The sequence below is a fragment of the Manis pentadactyla genome, chromosome 6, assembly GCF_030020395.1.
Source record: "Manis pentadactyla isolate mManPen7 chromosome 6, mManPen7.hap1, whole genome shotgun sequence".
NCBI lineage: Eukaryota > Metazoa > Chordata > Mammalia > Pholidota > Manidae > Manis > Manis pentadactyla.
The window spans coordinates 107,521,639-107,543,109 of record NC_080024.1 but is presented as its reverse complement, the minus strand read 5'-3'; the positions used below and the strand labels follow the sequence as shown (position 1 = coordinate 107,543,109).

Here is a 21,471-nt window from a genome sequence, read left to right as displayed (position 1 = left end):
CATTCAAGTTTGCTTAGAGTACAAATCAGAAAAGGGAGATGATTTCCTATCCCAGATAAAAATTCGGCATTTGTTGGCCTACAGATAGATATTGGCCTCTGGTAAAACCATTCTAGCTCCATATTGCAGCTGGAAATTCAGATCCCCACTCAACTGATTCAAGTCAGTGCCAGAGGTAAATTAAATTAATTATAACTCTCTTTTAACACAGGGAAAAGAAACAGAAAATTCTGGACATCCGGAAAAATGTTAAAGATGCTATTGTGGTAAGGACTTCTTTTTTAATGTTTGTTTATTAGAAAATTTAAGTACTCTGCTCTCTATAACAGTGTAGACAGAAGTGATATATTTTAGATTATCATAGATGGAGCTTAGATGTTGTATTTATCCACATATATCTTTTCTTCATTCCATTTTAGACAATTGTTTCAGCGATGAGTACTATAATACCTCCAGTTCCACTGGCCAACCCAGAAAACCAATTTCGGTCCGACTATATCAAGAGTATAGCCCCTATCACTGACTTTGAATATTCACAGGTAAATAAATCCTTATTGAAACTTTTTTAATGGTGCAAGATGGAACCATTTTTAATGAGGTTACTTACTGAGAATTAGTGTTAATTCATTATTAACTTCCTTCCAAATCTAGCTCTCTACTTAACAGAAATGCTTTCTTCCATACCAAAATATTAACGTGTATTAAAAATATTAAAGGTAGTAATATTGTAAGAAATGCTTTTATGAATGTATTGGTGAGGCAGATAATCAGGAAGACAGCATACCTCTAAGAAATATTGATAATAGTTTTTTCTGTATGCATTTCAAAAGAAACAAGGAGTTTCCCAGATAAAGAAAGTAGAAATTACATGAGTAGAAAGAAGTACTTTATAGTGGATGGTTGCCTCTGTGGGAATAATAGAAAGGGCAGAATTTGGTTTACTGTTACGGTGCACAACCTTTGGCTCAAACAAGAAGAGAATGCATGCTGTACGTAATTACATGGGTCACTTCTGAAGGTTTCCTATGTGATAGGAAAGTGTGCTCACTTCACATCTGCAGTATTCAGTGCTGCTTTCCTAAACAGTATTGCTTGGGCAAAAGGCTGGTATGAATATTATTTTTTTCTCTCATTTGGTAGATACACATTTATTTAAAATATTATGGTTTGGTGATTTGATTCAGCGTGTTTCAAAGGAAAATGTATTTGTTAAATTTCTCAGAAAATCATTTGTGTTACAGTTTTGCCAAAGAGCATATTTGGGGGCGGGGGTGGTTGTGCCTGACAATCACAATATTTCAAAGTTTTCATTGCTTGGCACAGTGGTCCTGAGGTATTTTTCATTCTCTGAATCTTCTCTTGAAGAGCTGATGCAAAAAGCAGTGTGTAGATAGATAGGTCTTGCCCAGTGTGCACCTGCCTGCCTCCACCCCTTCTCTTCAGAAAAACACACTTGTCCTACAGGATTTGTATCTGGATGGTGGATAAGAATTACTTTTTTTGAAACCATTCTTTGCACCCTCTCATGTGATTTTTGCTTCTGATAAGCACTCCAGGCAGCAGTAAGATCTCTAGAATTTCTAAAAGAAGGAGTTCAGGGTAGCACATTGGCTAGAGAAAGGGGCAAGGGCCTCTGGCATGGTGGGCACCCTGTTCTTCACTAAACTGTGGCTTCTGGATACCTTAGAGAGGTAAAGGAGATGAGGTGGTGGGGAAGGAGAGGGTAGGGCCTTAGCAGTGATTCAGCCAGCTAGAGCAGTATGTTAGGTGTGCTATTATATTTTACCTATCAAAGGAGTCACCCAAAACTGCAAGGCCCTGCTGAAATCAGTAGTAGCATTCCTGTTCAACTTCAGTTGTTCACATTTATAGACATGTATTTAAGTTCTCAAATTTGTCCTGTCATTTTGGCCTTAAAGTAATCATAAAGCATCTCATATATGGTTCTCATTTAGGAAAAAATGTTATTCTTAGCATATGTTGAGAAATTAAAATGTCTAGATCAGTTACATATCATCTTTCTTCACATGACAAACATAACATGTGATAAGGTATCCCATGTTCAGTGAAAAACAGTAATTCCCATGTAGGTTGCTCAGTAATCCAAAGCACCTAATTTGTGAAGTTTTTTGAGCTAAATCATAAATAGTTTTAATAAAACAACAAAACCGGAGAGACAGTTTCTCCTTTGAACACATATATTTTCAGGTAAATATGTTAAGACTACTTAAAAATGATTATCAGAAACCATAATTAATTATCAATAAAAAGGGAATTGGGAACCAGCAGATACAATCATAATGCTCTTTTAGTGGTAATACTTAATTTTTAGTAGGTTTTAAGACTGATGTTCTGTTGTCACATGTGTCTATGTCCGTGTCAAATGAGGCTGTATTTTAATAAAGCCTACACTTACATCAATGAGGAAATTAATACCTGATGTATAATGTTCCATCTGAAAATGCTATTTTTTAATTTAAAACCCACAGTTTTCAGCAACAGTTATTCCATAATGCTCTGAAACATTCATCACTTCTATTATTAGATTGAATAGTTCTTGGATTTACATTTTGATGACCCTCGCTAAGATTAATATTAAGACAAGTCTCTGACTTGTATACTAATAAAACTTGGTGCATTTGGAGAAAACTTTTTGATTTTTTTTATTTAAAGAAAATGTGTATTATTATAAAAATCATGACAATAAAGCTAAATCAAGTATTTTAATAGTAACCACATACCAATTTTCTAAATCAAGCACTTTTTTTAGTTTGAATCCTTCGAGAAAGTCTTTCAGCATCACAGTTCAATTCCTTGAGGACCTAAAGCTTGTTTTCCTGTAGATACACATAAAACAGTTTTGAGCGAAATATATCCTACTATTAAAAATTAATTTCAGAGTCCTTTAAGAAGGAAAAATTACAAGAATATATGTTTAAAAGTCTTCATGAGATTGCTCATTATAATGAAAAATCTAAACTTATCTTAGAGGTATGTTAAAAATTTCCCCTACGAATATACACTTGGTTTATCTTTTGTTCTTTTGCTCTTCATATTGCCTTCTCCTTGAATTTCTGTTGAATTATAGGAAACTTAGTTTCCTGGTGGCACCCCTCCAGCTAAGGATTGCTACAAGAGAGTAGCGAAGGTGTTCTGGTTCCAGATGTTCATGGCCTCACAGGCCAGGTCTGTAGTGATCTTGGGAAGCCTTTGTTGAGTTCTGAGCTATGGAGTTAACGTGATCTGTTGATGTTTTATCGGGATTACTCAGGCTGTAGGTGGGGAATGGATTGCCAGGAGGCAAGATCTGAAGTAAGGCAACCATTTTGGAGGCTATGGCAGCAATCGGGATGGAAGATAATGGGCAGCTTGTTGTGAGGTTGTATAGTTAATTGGCAGTTGCCTACTTGCAGTTATTTTCTCATGCGTGCATCCAAAACCTCAGCTAATCGTTGCTCGGACTACAGTCCACTCAGGAACCCTTTCACTCATTGGCATCATGCCCTAACATCCAGCTCATCTACACAGAAGTGATAGAAAGCAGTCTTAGGGGATGACCATGACAGGATGTAGACAACTTGATTATTTACAAAATGAGAAAGATACTGTCACTGTCCCCTCAAAAAAAAAAACTTAGCATGATACCAAACCAAAATCACTGGTGAATGAAATTGAATATTTATGTGCTTCTTGCTTCTGAAAATGAGAATATGTTACTCTTTTCTTTAATTAGCTCTGTTAAAATTGTATTTTGCTAGAATTTTTAAGGAGAAGAGGATAAAAAGCTTAATGAGAAACATGAAAGCATTCTGATCTGTTGGTCATTGCTCTATCATTACCACCAATATTTCCTAACTTGACAGTTTACCAGAATTGCATGTCGAGCAGGAGATATGGTTTCCTCTCCTCCCAGGTGAGAGTACACCAAGCAGTTGGTTTGGGTAGGGCCACAGTGGACAGGGGAAGGCCCTGGGGGCCCTGCTGCCCACTCTGAGTCTTAGCACCAACACTCTTTAAAGACATGACCTTGAGTGATCAAGTGGCCTGCCCCTCCATGGAGAAGCGGGGTGGGAGCAGGGCTTCTGGGAATGGCTCTTAGGAGGGTAGGCCAGAAGTGGCTGCACTGAGTGGCTCTCAGCTGCTCCCACCTGTGTCCTGTGTCCTCTGGGGAATGTGTGCAGAATTCTGAAATTCCTATCATCCAGGTTAGGGTCTTCCTTGTGACTTTTAACCAACTGAACCCTCTTGCCCTCCACCCAAAAAAATCTTTGAAGCCCACATGTAAATCAGGTGGGAGCCAGTTCTCCCCTCAGGGACCCAAGCTGCAGTCCCCATGGGTCCCAGCATCTGCCTCTGAACCATATCAGACCCTCAGGCCCAGCAGCAGAGTCAGGGGATGACGCAGGGTGTCTTAGCTCCTGGAGGAGCAGGCCTCTGGCTCTCTCCACACCTACCTCCCTCCCCTACAGCTCAGAGCTAGTGCACTGAGATGGGTCACTGGGCCTCCTGGAGTGGGACAGAAGCTTTTGTCCACTTCAGAAAGGAGTTGCAGGCATACCAAGGCAGGAGGCATGAAAGAAAGGAAGGTGCCGTCCACACAGCGAAACAGCAGACCAGCACTTTGTTCAAAATGGCAGTGAAACCCATCTGCCAAGCAGCTTCATGTTCTCTGCCTTTTGAGGTAATGAAGTTTTGTATGTACCTTAAAAGAGAAGAGCAACATTATCCAATATAAAAAGTGGGAGCTTCTATGTGGTACATATACTCAATGGAATTTTATTCAGCCATTCTCCCATTTGCAACAACATGGATGCATCTAGAGGGCATTATACTCAATGAAATAAGCCAGGCAAAGAAAGACGAATATCAAATGATTTCACTTATTTGTAGAGTATAAAAACAAAGCAAAACAGAAGAAACAAAATAGCAGTAAACTCACAGACACCAAGAATGAACTAGTGGTTACTAAGGGGAAGGGGTTCGGCAGGGTGGCAGGAGTGGTTGGGATCAGGGGAATAATAATTCACAATCACAACATAGGGTTTTCATGGGGTCGGTAGTACAGCACAGAGAATACAGTTAATGATTCTGTAACATCTTACTATCTTGATAGATAGTGAGTGCACTGGAGTGGGAGAGGATTTGATAATACGGGCAACTGCTGAACACAGTGTTGTGTATTTGAAAGCAACATGAGATTGTATATCAGTGATACTTTAATTTTAAAAGATTTTTTAAGAAAAATACATAAGCAAGAAGATAAACAGTCATCCATATTCCCACCATTCCCAAAGTTAATATCTTTACTTATTTTTCTTCAAATCTATTTTTTAAGTTATTCTTCATTTTTTGCAAAAAAAAAAATTACAGGAGCTTACTTTACAAAACTCAAATGATGCAGGAAATACAAATACATAAAATTTTGAAACATCAAAAAAAAATGTGGGAGCTTCTACTATCTGTTCCACAGGAATCCAAAACTCTTAATGATTTGTATATATGGTACCAAAGAGAAAAGTGTCACCTTAGGTAATTTCAGATTTACTTAATGAATGGAGATCGCTATCAAGGGCACCTTGGAGCCTCCCTCTTCTCAGATCTTGGCTGCTCTTGGCTGTCCTGGACCACCCAGGGGAAGGGTAACTGGCTTATTGAACAGGGGCCTGGCCTGCATCTGAGCTTTCAAAGGTGAAGGCAGGACCTAGAAGAGCGTCCCACTGAGCAGGAAGTGGACAGAGAGCTCCAGGGGCATCTGCCCGGGACCTCTGAGCCTGTGGACAGGACAATGTCCCTGTCCTGAGGGGAGATGCTGGGCTCAGACTCCAACCCAGTCATTACGTGACCTTGAGCAGATTATCTCATTGCTGTCTGTCTTTTTCACTTGTACGTGTACATGTACATCTCGCTGTTCCTCACCATAATATAAGTTTATTATGAGGACCAAATATGTTAGTACCTGAAACAGTGATGGCAGATGGAGAGTGTGCCTTTGGAGTGAGTGTCACTGCTCTGTAAAAGCAAGCAGGGCCCTGGAATTGACTCGATGCCAGCATGCCTGGCAGCCTCCCTGGTCAGCCTCCCTGGTCAGCCTCCCTGATGTCCGGTGGTCTCAGTCCACCTCCCTGAGATCCGGTGGTCTGAGGTGAACACCCAACCACTGCCCACTCTCCACTCTGCTCTGGGTCAGTGGAACCACTAACCATACCACCCCCAGCCAACCCCCCACTGCAGCCCTGCCTCAAACCATATTTATAAACACTCTCCTCTGTCCATGCCACCAGCTGATGTCCCCAGCACCTCACAGCTGGCCTGGGAGGAGGAGTCTCTAATTATCCCCAAGGAATGTCAGGCCGCTGGCTGGCCCTGCTGCTCAGGACCGCTGGCCTTTGTGCCCTGTCAGAGCACAGTTGCCAGGTGAGAACTCTCCAGGCAGTCTCCTACCTGTCCCTGCAGTCCCAGATCTCAGCCCTCTTCCCTTTTACCCACCTTAGTTCAGCCCGATTTTCTTCACCTGACTGTGGCCTTCCTCCTTGTGCCATCTGTGCCCAACTTTGTCCTGTGGTCCCTTCCATCTGGGCCTCACAAAGCTATGGGCACTGTGAGGCTGCCTGGAACTCACTGTATTTGCTAGATCTCTGGTGGATTTTTGCCTTACTCTCTGGGGCTTTGCCCTGGGTTTCCATGGTTTCTGCTCAGTTTTGCCACAAGTTCCAACAAGCTTCCAGCTAATTCTTTCAATCCAGCACTCATCCCCAGCACACCTTTGCTTAATGCTTTCCATGGTAGAAAGATGAGGTATATCCTGAAATGCCCCACTTTCTTGCAGGGGGAGTTAACACTAAAAAAAAAAAAAAAACATTTTGAGAATAAAATGTCTCCCCAGGACAGTTATTAGCATTTTGAATTTTTGTAAAGTATTTTAAATGCCCTGGGGTATGCTCTCTAGTTTTAAAAATATCCTAGAAAAAAAAGTCCTTTTAAAAATGAACAGTAGTCATTCTTTTCCTAATTTGCACATCTTGTTTTTTCCTGAAGTTTGCTGGAAGTGGTGAGTGCCTGCATCTTAGACTCAACCTACCACATTGATTCTGTGGGGCATTGCCCAAGCCATTTATTTTAAAAATTAAAACAGTGGTATATTGAAAACAGACTGTTAATAAAGCCTTAGATATCATCTAGTCTGACAGTTCCCTTGAGGAAACGGCAGCAGAGGTGGGCAAGAACCTTCCAGGAAGGCATCTGTCCTTAAGGGCAGACAGATTCCCCCGCTGGGACCAGAGCACCCTGGCAGTTGGCAAAGATGGAACATGGCTTCCCTGGCTGACTGTTTCTTTCTGCACATCTGGTTTGCTAGTAAACAGAGTAGTCTATAAGCAGCAGTCTTCGCTGGGCTAACATTAATGATCCCCAAGGCTTCTTCTGCCAAAACTGAGTGCTAAGCGGGAGGAAGATGGACCTGTCAGAGGTCTGGGCTCCTCTTGCTTCTTCAGTATTTGTTCAGCAAACTTATTAAGTACATGTGGATACTGAGATGAATAAGGACCACTACTTTTCCTCAAAGAGCTCTTTCCAGAGGGAATACGGGAATATAAACAAAGTTGATACCATTGTATAAGGCTACATCAAAGGTGTTCATGGGGAATATAGGGGGGCCCTCACCCGAACACGAATGCCAGGCTGAGCCTTGCTTGAATGGGAAGTTGAGAGCAGAAGTGAGCACAGAGAAGTGCAGAAGCCCAGAGGCAGGGAGTGGCATCTTCCAGGACCCACAGAAGGCCTGGCGGGGCTGAGAGCAGCTGGGGGCCAAGCACTGACAATGCAGGGAGAAGCAGGACAGGCTAGGACAGCCCTGTGTGCAGCCCAAGGTGGTGAACCATTCAGCAGCCACAGCCAGGGAATGACAAAATGCCGTTGTCTTTGTAAAGACAACCCCTGAATTCATAAAGAGACCACTCTTGCATATCTGCCCTTGGAATGGTGCTCCCAGAGTTTGTCTGTCATTGGGCCAAGGGCATTTCCTCCATCAGAAACCTGCTCCCGGACCTCCCGTCACTTCTGTCAGAGTGCGAAGGAGGAATGGAACCCTTACAGAAGTATTGCTGTCCTTCATTCTGCACATCTGGTATGCTAATAAAAGGGATTGCTAGCATTTGAATTTAAAATTTTCCATGAGATAAATTAACCGTACTAGAGCTTCACTGAGGAGACTTTATAAAAATTACATTTAAAAAAATATTATCACAAGGGATATTCCCAATAAATAATTACTTTTTATTTTGAAACAATTGTAAACTTATCCCAAAAATGCAAAACTAGTACAAAGTCCTCCCCTGTCCCCTCACTGAGATTCACCAGTAGCCTGTGTTCAGCACATTGCTTTCTCATTTGTCTACCCCAACACACATTTATGAGCCACCTAGGAGTTGGTTTCAGATAGATTGCTCCTTTACCTCTAAATACTTCAGTGTTTCTCCTGTGAACAAGGACAGCCACTTACATAACCACAGCACGGTTACCAACATTAGGAGATTTAACACTAATACGATACTATTTTGTAATCTACAAACCTTACTCAAATTTCACCAGCTGCCTCAATGATCATATAGTGAAATGATAGTGATAATGATAATAGTGGTAACTCTGGTCAGTAGTCCAATCCAAGATCACACACATTTAATTTCCATTTCTCCTTTACTCTAGAACAGTTCCTCAGCCTTCTTTCTTTCAAGACCTTGACCAGACACTTACTTTGTGGAATGCCCTCATTGTGAGTCATCTGATGTGTCCTAACTAGGTTCAGTTAGTGCTTTGGTAGCAGAAGCACAGAAGTCATCTTGTGTCCTTTTCGGTGCATGGGGATGTTAACTGATCCTCCGTGAGGTGGGGTCTGCCCTGTTTCTGTTCCGTAAAGGTACCATTTCCCCTTTGTAATTCATTAGTTCATTTTAGGGATGTCCTTTGAAACTATATAAATACCAATTCTTATCAAAACTTTCACACTCCAACTTGTCGTACTAATAAATTTTATCTATAATAAATACTTAAGGGAGAAAGCTTTTTTCCCAAAGAAAGAATTTTGCCAATCCTTCTTACTATTTCTAAATACTATAGTGAAAACTAAATAAGATATAGATCTGTTTACATAATCAAATGCAAATTATGCCAGGAAATCTGGGCTTGAGCCACAAGGCAACTTTGCCCTAACAGAAAATTCATTTAAAGTGTCACAGAGTAAAGCCAACATATTTTTTTTAATTCCTTGGATAACATGTCATTGAAACTTCTAATCCTTGAAGTGTGAGATTTTAATTGTCAAAGTTCATCTCGTATTTGCACATATTGAAAGCGTGTTGCTTGGTTTACCAAAGCAGTTCACTGCTAAGGACATTTGCTCCTTCAGGAGAATATGACATTAAAAATACCTTAGTGTTGGAGCATTTTGCCTTATCATTGCTAGTTTTATATAGCTCTGAGAGAAAACACTTTGAACATTCTAGCTCTCAGGAGATGGTGGAAGGAGCCATCAGTAGGCTCAAATTAAGACTTTACGTCAAATTAAGACTTGAGTGAAGTGGCACAAGTGGTTTGTGAGAAAGGTACACTGAGGCTTCAAGAGGCAGAATAATGAAGGTGCTCCTGAGCAGATTCCTTTAAAACACTGACTTTTTAATTTTTTTAGTTTTGCATGAGAGTATCATCCATGAATAGGTGGGTTTTTTTCTTCACCTCTTAAAATAATTCTATACATTTTTTTATTCTGTCCTTGGTAGAATGAATCAAATCAATGTCATGCATAGCATTCTCAGTACACAAAGTAATTTCATTTTTTAAGTCATATTTGTTTGGATAGGAAGTATTTGTATATGGCACAGAATCAAAAGATATAGGAGAGTAAAAAGTCTTTCTCTCAATCCTGCCCCTGGGGCACCCAGTGTAGCTTAAAATTGATTTAGCATCCTGAAAGAGCCATCTTTTTAACATATTTTAAACTCATAGTGAGTAATCAGTTGTAAAATGTAATTGCAGTTAATCTTACTTGTATGGAGAAAATACCTAGCCTGAATTCAAAGGAAACATTTTTCGAATGAAGTTTAACATTAAAGTAAGTTGCATGGAAAATGTTTTTGGTGCTTAGACAAAATGCCAGAGGGCTTAATTATGGAAATATACAAGAGTTTTCTCAGGCACCCTTTAATATTTGAGTTTTAAAGTGTAGAAGCTGCAGACTTCACCACTCTGACAGAAATCACAGATTATACAGTTAACCCAAACAGGGCACTGAGGGCATTTGTCTGTAGGTCCTGAGTGGCTAATAACCTGTTACAGCATTTGGTAGCAATTTGGGACTATTTCTCTACCATTTTGTTCCATAGCACTTGTCATCTTTGTCACATGAGTTTCCTGTTCATTCTGCACCTAGCTATCCTCTCTTCTCACAGAGAAGACCTCCTATCTGATCTTCCACCTTGGCTTTAGGACGCTCTTCCTTCCCACACCTATTTTTCCTTCACAGACCTAGTTTGAAATTTCTGCCCAGGGAAACAACCCTGGCTGCTTCCCATGTGACCTGCTTACCTCCATCTGTACATTGTATGTTGTCCCTCCTTCCCACCTGTCCTTGCTCCTACCACCTTCAAGATCTCCCCGCTGTTTAATTCCTCTACCTGGGAAACCTGAGATTCCCAGGAACACAGTTTGCATGCTGTATATTTGTCCTTACTTAAATAGAGATTTGCTAAAGGTCAGACTTGAGCCTTAAGAACTCAACTAATGCTGAGCAATCAAAGCAACAATTCATTTGCCCCCCTTTAAGTCCCTACAATTAACAAGGCTAGACTTACTTAGAAAGCAGATTATAAGTCATGACTTCAAATGCTTAATTTTTATGTCTGTCCTTTTATTTAAAACTCACATAGTGGTTAGTCATGTTGAGTTTTGCTACTAAACCTGCATTTATTGGGGATAGGAACCATCTCCTCCTAACTTGGCACAGCATTTGGCTTACACTTATTCTCAAACAATGTGTGCTCAAGTCAAGAATTTGTGGTTTACAACTGTACTTAGGACAGGGAGTTACACAGTAGACTCCAAGTTATGACTTCCAGCCTCAAGAAACTTAGGACCTAGGGAATTAAAAATGGCGGCATGACCTTCAGAAGATTGGAGACTGTTGAGAAGCTTGGGGTTGATTAATGATTGTGCATTGAGTCCCCTATACAGAATTTTATTGTTGTTAACAACCATTTGATCAATAAATATGAGAGATGCCCTCTCAAAAAAAAAAAAAATGGCGACATGACAGATGAGACAGGCTTCCTCCGAAAACCACATATACTATGAAAATATAATTAATACAACTAATCCTGAAAGACCAACAGGAAAGAGTACTGTGCCAAACTGCACACACCTGGAGAAAAGAGCAGACCTCATGAAACAGGGTAACATACCAGAGCTGTGGCTCTGCGGGACCCGAGCCCCTCCCCAACCCCAGCTCACCAGCAGGAGGAAGAAAAATGGAGCAGGGAGGGAGTGGAGGCCTGGGACTGCTGAATACCTAACTCTGGAGATCTGCTCTGGGAGCACAAACCTACATTTCATGGTGCTTGCATAGTACTCTTGTGATTAAGGGGTTGGAAAGCTAAGACAGGCAGAATTCCCGGAGAGACTGAGATTCCAGCCACTTGTGGAAAGCAGGGATCCATATCTGGCTCCTCTGGGACAAAAGAAAGGCAGGCAGTCTGAGAGAGTTCCTAACAAGGAAGCCCTTAGCAAGAGGGTTGCTAAAGGGGCAACGATAGCACAGACCTTACTGCTCAGGAGAAAGGATAGGTAGACAAAATTGTCCGTGTGTACTCTGCCCAGCAGGTTCGGAACTTTCATGATCTTCAGGTGCTCCAGCTCTCTGGCTGGCTACACAGCTCCAAGGACCCCCTCCATGATACGCACCCTACCGTGCCTTTCTCCTGGCCAGCTCTACCTGGCTCGCAAATCAGCAAACCCTACTCTGGCATTAGGCCAGCTGGAGGGAAGATCTGTCTACAGCAACTACAAATACAAAGCATAGAGGCTTATACCTGTGTGCTTGGCCCACTGGTTCAGGAAGTGGAGACAGGCATAGTGGCCGGGAAACAGGAAACATCTCTTTCCTCCCCTCAGGCACCAATACAACACCCCTATGACCCCCAACATTGCTTCAGGGACTGAGCAGCTCCAGAGAGTACAGCTTCTTGACACTAGAGGGCACCGTATACAAATATGAAATGACAAAGGAACCTGGCTCAAAGTAAAATTATTAATACAACTCCTGAGAAAGATTTAAATGACATCAACCTCATGAATCTTCCTGAAAAGGAGTTCAAAATAAAAATCACTAACATGCTCATGGAGTACGGAAAGATATTCAAGAGCTCAGGAATGAATTCTAGTAAGGGATCCAATCATTGAAAAGCACAATGGAGGGTATTAAAAGCAGATTAGATATGGTGCAGGAGACAATAAATGAAATAAAAACTAGAGAAGAGGAATACAAAGAAGCTGAGATACAGAGAGAAAAAAGGATCTCTCACAATTAAAGAATATTGAAAGAACTGTGTGACCAAGTAAAATGGAACAATATTCACATTATAGGGGTACCAAAAAAGAAGAGAGAGAAAAAGGGATAAAAAGTGTCTTTGAGGAGGTAATTGCTGAAAACTTCCCCAATCAGGGGAAGGAGCTAGTCTCTCAGGACATGGAGGTGCACAGATCTCTCCCCACAAGGGACCCAAGGAAGACAACACCAAGACATATGGTATTTAAAATGGCAAAGATCAAGGATAAGGACAGACCACTAAAAGCAGCCAGAGAGAGAAATAAGATCACATACAAAGGAAAGCCCATCAGGCTATCATCAGTCTTCTCAGCAGATACCTTACAGGCCAGAAGGGAGTGGCATGATGTATTTAATGCAACGAAGAAGGGCCACAAACCAAGATTACTTTGTCTGGCAAGATTATCATTTAAATCTGAGGGAAGGATTAAACAATTTCCAGATAAGCAAAAGCTGAGAGAATTTACCTCCCAAAATCCATCTCTATGGTCTATTTTGGAAGGACTGCTATAGATGGAAGTGTTCCTAAGGTTGAATAGCTGTCACCAGAAGTAAGAAAACCACAGTAAAGAAAGTAGAACAGCTAATTACTAAGTAAATGCAAAATTAAATTAACTATCCCCAAAGTTAATCAAGGGATAGACAAAGAGTACAGAATATGGTACCTAATACATAAAGAATGGAGGAGGAAGAAAAAGGAAGAGAAAAAAAAAAAGAACCTTTAGATTGTGTTTTTAACAGCATATTAAGTGAGTTAAGTTAGACTCTTAGATAGTAAGGAAATTAACCTGGAACCTTTGACAACCACAAATCTAAAGCCTGCAATGGCAATAAGTATATATCTATCGATAATCACTCTAAATGTAAATGGACTGAATACACCAATCAAAAGACATAGAGTCACTGAATGGATAAAAAAACAAGACCCATCTATATGCAGTCTACAAGAGACTTACTTTAAGCCCAAAGACATACACAGACTAAAAGTGAGGGAATGGAAAAAGATATTTAATGCAACTAATAGGGAGAAAAAACAGGAGTTGCAGTACTTGTATCAGACAAAATAGACTTCAAAACAAAGAAAGTCACAAGAGACAAAGAAGGACATTACATAATGATAAAATAGTCAATCCAACAAGAATATATAACCATTATAAATATCAATGCATCCAAAACAGGAGCACCCATATATGTGAAACAAATACTAACAGAATTAAAAGGGGAAATAGAATGCAATGCATTCATTCTAGGAGACTTCAACACTCCACTCACTCCAAAGGACAGATCAACTAGACAGAAAATAACTAAGGAAACAGAGGCACTGAACGACGCATTGGAACAGATAGACCTAACAGACATCTACAGAACTCTACAACCAAAAGCAGCAGAATACACATCCTTCTCAAGTGCACATGGAACATTTTCAAGAATAGATCATATACTAGGCCTCAAAAAGAGCCTCGGTAAATTCAAAAAGTTGAAATTGTACCAACCAGTTTCTCAGACCACAAAGGTTTGAAACTAGAAATAAATTACACAAAGAAAATGAAAAAACCCCACAACACATGGAGGCTTCACAACATGCTCCTCAATAATCAATGGATCAATGACCAAATAAAAACAGAGATCAAACAATATACAGATACAAATGACAACAATAATTCAACACCGCAAAAATCTGTGGGACACAGTGAAGACCATGCGAAGAGGAAAGTATATTGCAATGTAGGCCTACCTCAGGAAAGAAAAACAATCCCATATGAGCAGTCAAACAAAACTAGAAAAAGAACAATCCCGTATGAGCAGTCACAAAAAAACTAGAAAAAGAAGAACAAATGAGGCCCAAAGTCAGTAAAGGGATGGACATAATTAAGATTAGAGCAGAAATAAATAAAATCAAGAAGAATAAAACAACAGAAAGAATCAATGAAAGCAAGAGCTGGTTCTTCAAGAGAATAAACAAAATAGATAAACCCCTAGCCAGACTTATCAAGAAAAAAATAGAATCTACTCACATAAATAGAATCAGAAATGAGAAAGGAAAAATCACTACGGACACCACAGAAATACAAAGAATTATTAGAGAATACTATGAAAAATTATATGCTAACAAACTGGATAACCTAGGAGAAAGGGAAAACTTTCTAGAAAAATACAACCTTCCAAGGTAGAAGGAAGAAACAGAAAATCTGAACAGACCAGTTACCAGCAATGAAATTAAACTGGTAATCAAAAACCTACCTAAGAACAAAACCCCTGGACCAGATCGCTTCACTGCTAATTTTATCAAACATTTAGTGAAGACCTACTACCATCCTCCTTAAAGTTTTCCAAAGAGTAGAAGAAGATGAAATACATCCAAACTCATTCTATGAGGCCAGCATCAGTCTAATACCAAAACCAGGCAAAAACACCACAAAAAAAGAAAATTACAGACCACTATCCCTGATGAACATATATGCAAAAATAATCAACAAAATATTAGCAAACCAAATTCAAAAATATATCAAAAAGATCATCCATCTTGATCAAGTAGGATTTATTCCAGGGATACAAGGATGGTACTCTATTAGAAAATCCATCAACATCATCCAGCACATCAACAAAAAGAAGGACAAAAACCACATGATCATTTCTATAGATGCTGAAAAAGCATTTGACAAAATTCAACATCCATTCATGATAAAACCTCTCAACAAAATGGGTATAGAGGGCACGTACCTCAACATAATAAAGGCCATATATGACAAACCCACAGCCAACATTATATTTAACAGTGAAAAGCTGAAAGCTTTTCCTTTAAGATCGAGAACAAGACAAGGATACCCACTCTGCCCTATTCTATTCAGCATAGTACTGGAGGTCCTAGACACGTCATTCAGACAACACAAAGAAATAAAAGGCATCCAGATTGGCAAGGAAGAAGTTAAACTGTCCCTGTTTGCAGATGACATGATATTGCATATAAAAAACCCTAAAGAATCCACTCCAAAACTAGTAGATCTAATATCTGAATTCAGCAAAGTTGCCGGGTACAAAATTAATATACAGAAATCTGTGGCATTCCTATACACTAAAAATGAACTAGCAGGGAGAGAAATCAGGAAAACAATTCCATTCACAGTTGCATCAAAAAGAATAAAATACCTAGGAATAAACCTAACCAGGGAAGTGAAAGACCTATACTCTGAAAACTACGAGACACTCACTCATGAGAGAAATTAAAGAAGATACCAATAAATGGAAATACATCCCATGCTCATGGATAGGAAGATTTAATATTGTCAAAATGGCCATCCTGCCTAAAGCAATCTATGGATTCAATGCTATTCCTATCAAAATACCAACAGCATTTTTCAACGACCTAGAGAAAATCATTCTAAAATTCATATGGAACCACAAAAGACCTCAAATAGCCAAAACAATCCTAAGAAGAAAGAATAAACTGGGGGGGATTATGCTCCCCAACTTCAAGCTCTACTACATAGCCACAGTAATCAAGACAATTTGGTACTGGCACAAGAACAGACCCATAGACCAATGGAACAGACTAGAGAGCTGTGATATAAACCCAAGCATATATGGTCAATCAATATATGATAAAGGAGCCATGGATATACAATGGGGAAATGACAGCCTCTTCAACAGCTGGTGTTTGCAAAACTGGACTGCTACATGCAAGAGAATGAAACTGGATTATTGTTTAACCCCATACACAAAAGTAAACTCCATATGGATCAAAGACCTGAATGTAAGTCATGAAACCATAAAACTCTTAGAAGACAACATAGGAAAAATCTCCTGAATGTAACCATGAGCAACTTCTTCCTGAATGCATCTCCTTGAGCAAGGAAAACAAAAACAAAAATGAACTCATGGGACTACAACAAACTAAAAGTTTTCTGTACAGCAAAGAACACCATCAACAGAACACAAAGGCATCCTACAGTATGGGAGAATATATTTGTAAATGACATATCCGGCACAGGGTTAACATCCAAAATATATAAAGAACTTACACGCCTCAACACTCAAAAAGCAAATAACCCAATTAACAAATGGGCAGAGGATATGAAGAGACAGTTCTCCAAAAAAGAAATTCAGATGGCCAACAGACACATAAGAAGATGCTTCACATCACTAATCATCAGGGAAATGCAAATGAAAACCACAATGAGATATCACCTCACACCAGTAAGGATGGCCAGCATCGAAAAGACTAAGAACAACAAATGCTGGTGAGGATGTGGAGAAAGGGGAACCCTCCTATACTGCTGGTGAAAATGTAAGCTAGTTCAACCATTGTGGAAAGCAATATGGAGGTTCTTCAAAAAACTAAAAATGGAAACACCATTTGACCCAGAAATCCCACTCCTTCGAATTTACGCAAAGAATATAACTTCTCAGATTCAAAAAGACATATGCACCCCTATGTTTATCACAGCACTTTTTACAAATAGCCAAGATATGAAAGCAACCTAAGTGTCCATCAGTAGATGAATGGATAAAGAAGATGTGGTGCATATACACAATGCAATACTATTCAGCCATAAGAAAGAAACAGATCCTACCATTTGCAACAACATGGATGGAGCTGGAAGACATTATGCTCAGTGAAATAAGCCAGGTGGAGAAAGACAAGTGCCAAATGATTTCCCTCATTTGTGGAGTATAACAATGAAGCAAAACTGAAGGAACAAAATATCAGCAGACTCAGAGACTCCAAGAAGGAACTAGTGGTTACCAAAGGGGAGGGGTGTGGGAGAGTGGGTGGGAAGGGAGTGAGAAGGGGATTGAGGTCTATTATGTTTAGTATACACAGTTTGGGCAATCATGGGAAGACAGTGTAGCACAGAGAAGGCACATAGTGAATCTGTGGCATCTTACTACACTGATGAACAATGCATGCAATGGGTTATGGGTGGGGACTTGATAATATGAGAAATGTAGTAACCACATTGTATTTTCACTTGAAACCTTCATAAGAGTATATATCAATAATACCTTAATAAAAAATTTTTAAAAAAAGAAACAGCACTTAGTGAAGAAACAAGACATATGTAATATATAATATATGTAATGCATTATATGTAATATAGAATATTCTGCAAAGTATCCTGTAATTTACTGCTAACTTAAGTGGAGTAGACTAGAAATTCTGTAGCCATTCAGAGAAGATTTGTAAGGCCTATGGTGTTCAGACTGAAGGCCTCATGGTAACACCTGATACAGTGGGTCTTCCTGGGAGAGTAATATTTTCACCAGCAGAATAATAAAAACTAAGGAGCATGATGGAAGGAACCAGCTTAGCTGAAGTCAGTGATGGGTGTTGGGAGATCGAGTGAATAGAGAGATGGTTGAAGGAAGATCAAGAGATATAAAGGTGGGACATAGACTACCAAACCCAATTGGAATACTTTTTATTTATTTTATTAAAACAATGGGCACCCTGTAGATTCAGAATATGGCAGCAGGAAGACTCCAAACAGAAATGAGAAGGAAACACTGACAGTCTGGGCTACTCTTGATTCACCTGGTCAGGAAGCATATCCTAACCACAAAATCAAGACGCGTTTTCTAGGGTAGCAGCTTTAGTCCCCTTCAGGACTGGGAGCAATAAGCGTGGCTAGAACTGAATACAAGGCTGTGGTCCACCAACTCAGTGCCATGGTCAGAAAAGCAGGAATTGCCATTTTAGTTAAATAGTAAACTCACAGTTGTGGCAGTATATTACCCATGCACATAATTGGTGTTTAAAGAAATGTTAGTATTGGATAGTACGTTCAGGCTAATTGTAATTTTTTCCCATCCTGTACAGTATGTAAATATAGAGGACAAAATATAAATAAATACATTGGTTGCTTCATTCATTTCCAGTTGACCTTGCTTATCCCAAATTGATGTAAAATGGACCTTACCAAAATCTTGTTTTTCCACATACACATCTAAAACACACATACACACACACACACACACACACACACACACACACGGAGGTGACATCATGCATAAAATATTATCTAAATTGTGAACATTATTTTAAATATATTACCCAAATACTACATTTAATTCAATAATTATTCTTTAAAAATGTCTAAAAAGAATGAATAGCAAATACTACTTTAAGAGTCATCTCTGAAAAATAAAAAAGGAAAACATTTTCTCTTGAATTTCCTCCCATACCAGGACTGTGTATCAGATATGAGAATGATACCCAGTTTCAAAAATGAGTTTTACCACCCATTATCCTTGATTGGTTTCTAGAACCGTTTATGCAGTCGCAATCAAATGAGTATTTGCAGAAAAACAACCATCATTACTTGAGTTTTCATTTTTTTAAAAAATCATATTAGAAGTTTTATGGAGTTTTTATCAGCTTGCATTTATTTTCATCTACAGCAGTGTATTCGTAACCCTAAAGAATACTTGTGCAAGAATACTACTCATCAGTTAATTTGAGAAATTACTAAACGAGTCCTACTGCTCTTTCTCAAGCCTCTACTCCTACCCAATCTCCTAAACTTTAACATTATCTAAACATTCTATTGCTTTTCATATTAAATGATAATAGATCATTTCAAAGTATTCAGTTTTAAATTCCTGAAGGGTGTTTCTTAATAGTTCTTAAGCCATTGTATTTTTATTTGTTTTACTGTTGCTAAAATGTGTAATCACCTGCCAATGAAACTAAAATGACACCAGCTGGCATCTGCAACTGCTTGAAAGAATGAAGTGGATTAAGAGTATCCTCAGTGTTTCTTATTTCTACTGTTAAAAAGTTACAGTAAGTAGTACATCATATCATCAGGTGAATTTCCCTGACTTATTAGATGTTAATATCTTTCAAATTAATCATTATCAGTTTTATCTGAATTAGGCATTCAATTCAGTTTTTTAAACGATTACCTGTATGAGTCAAGAACTGTGTGAAGCATTGGAAATACCAAGATGACATTTTATGGGCCAAGAAGTAACAGAGTACACAAGGTTAAATAAATAATGAGGACACATTGAAATGTTCCGGCAGAGGCAGCTGGGATTAGCCAGTGAGGAGCAGAGGCTTACACTAGACTTTGAAAAATGAATGAATTCTGCAGCTGGACCGGGCATGGAGGGCAATGCAGCCAGAGCCCAACCACATACAAATTGTGATGTGCCCAAGAGGTCCTCCTCACAAATTCCCCCACAGCCTATGAAGAATTTAGAAAGAGAGTCTATCTCTGCAGAAATATCATGGCAAGACATTCTTGGAGCCATGGCTCTCTTAAAGCTAATTTGTAGGTAATTCAATTGGACATGTTTATACTTCTACCTCACATCTTTCTCTGTACCCATTAATTCGCCCCCAGCACTCCTAATCCAGTAAATCATTCAAGTGCAGTTGACTTCTTCACCTGGTTTGACCAGACCTCCTTCTCTGTACTCTTATGGTGGCTTCTCTTTGAATCTTAGCATTGCAGCTGGAAGTGAATATAAGTGTGTCCAGTCCAAGATCTACTTTATAGATGAGCAAGATGTTACAGTAAAGCTCTAAGAGACTTGTCTGTAGCCATCCAGATGTGTTGACCTGGAGGACTGTACAGTTCAAATCTGCATTTATATGGAGGACTTTTATTATCTACTGAATCATAAGAAATTGCCAATGGGCAGTTTACATTAAACTAAAAGTTTTTGCTCAGCAGAGGAAACTATCAGCATAACCAAAAAGCAACCTATTGAATGGAAGAAGATATTTGCAAATGATATAACCAATAAGAGGTTAATATCTAAAACATATAAAGAACTCACACAGCTCAATATCAGAAGAAAAAATGCAATTAAAAAATGGGCAGAGGACCTGAATAGACATTGCTCCAAAGAAGACATACAGATGGCCAACAGACATGTGAAAAGATGCCCAACATCACTAATCATCAGGGAAATGCACATCAAAAATACAATATCACCTTACCCCAGTCAAGAATGGCTAGTGTAAAAAGAACAAGAATGAAGCGTTAGTGAGGATTTCCCATCCTCTGCCATTTTTTAATAGAACAAGAATTGTAAGTGTTAGTGAGGATTTGGAGATAAGCCAGCCCTCATGCACTCTCGGTGGAATTGTAAATTGGTGCACTGCCTATTGAAAACAGTATGGAGGTTCCTCCAAAAATTAAAAATAGAACTGCCATATCACCCACTAATACCACTTCTGGGAATTCACCTGAAGAAAACAAAATCACTAATTCAAGAAGATATATGCACCCCTCTGTTTGTTGCAGCATTATTTACAATAGCTAAAATATGGAAGCAACCTAAGTCTATCAGTGAATGAATGGATAACGATGTGGTATATATACACAATGGAATCTTATTCAGCCTTTAAAAAAAAATGAAATCTTGCCATTTGCAACAACATGGATGAACCTAGAGGATATTGTACTCAGTGAAACAAGTCAGACAGGGAAAAACAAATATCATGTGATTTCACATGTATGAGGGTTCTAAGAAACAAAACAAATGAACAAACAAAACAATTAAGAAACAGAACAAAACTCATAGACACAGAGAATAAACTAGTGGTTGCCATAGGGGAGGGAGGTTGGGGTATGTGTGAAATAGGGCAAAGGGATTAAAAGGTACAAACTTCCAATTATAAGTAAGACACAGAATTTTTTTTTAAAAGGAAAGGAATTGCAATATGCAGCCATTTTTGAGCCACAATATGGCAGTTTCATATGGTTTAACCTTATGGATTACATGCCACCTGTCAGCCTTCAGTCCCATCCATATCCTGCTCCCAGAAGATTGCCCTGTGTTTCCATGAGTGCTCGGAAGACGGGCGCGGCTGGCCAGCTGCAGGGGATCTCCTTGCTCCCTTCCCACTGCCCTCTCTGCTCTGAGGC

General features: G+C 39.3%; 1 protein-coding gene across 2 annotated transcripts in view; it reads left to right on the top strand.

Moving 5' to 3' along the window:
- The window catches only part of GNAL (G protein subunit alpha L), a 129,553-nt gene that overhangs the window by 38,611 nt on the left and 69,471 nt on the right, over positions 1 to 21,471 (top strand). For both annotated transcript variants that reach the window (XM_036880719.2, XM_036880720.2), the window contains exons 3-4: positions 212 to 266; positions 420 to 539. In XM_036880719.2, the coding sequence (XP_036736614.1) occupies positions 212 to 266; positions 420 to 539 (175 nt within the window). The remainder of the gene's footprint in view (positions 1 to 211; positions 267 to 419; positions 540 to 21,471) is intronic.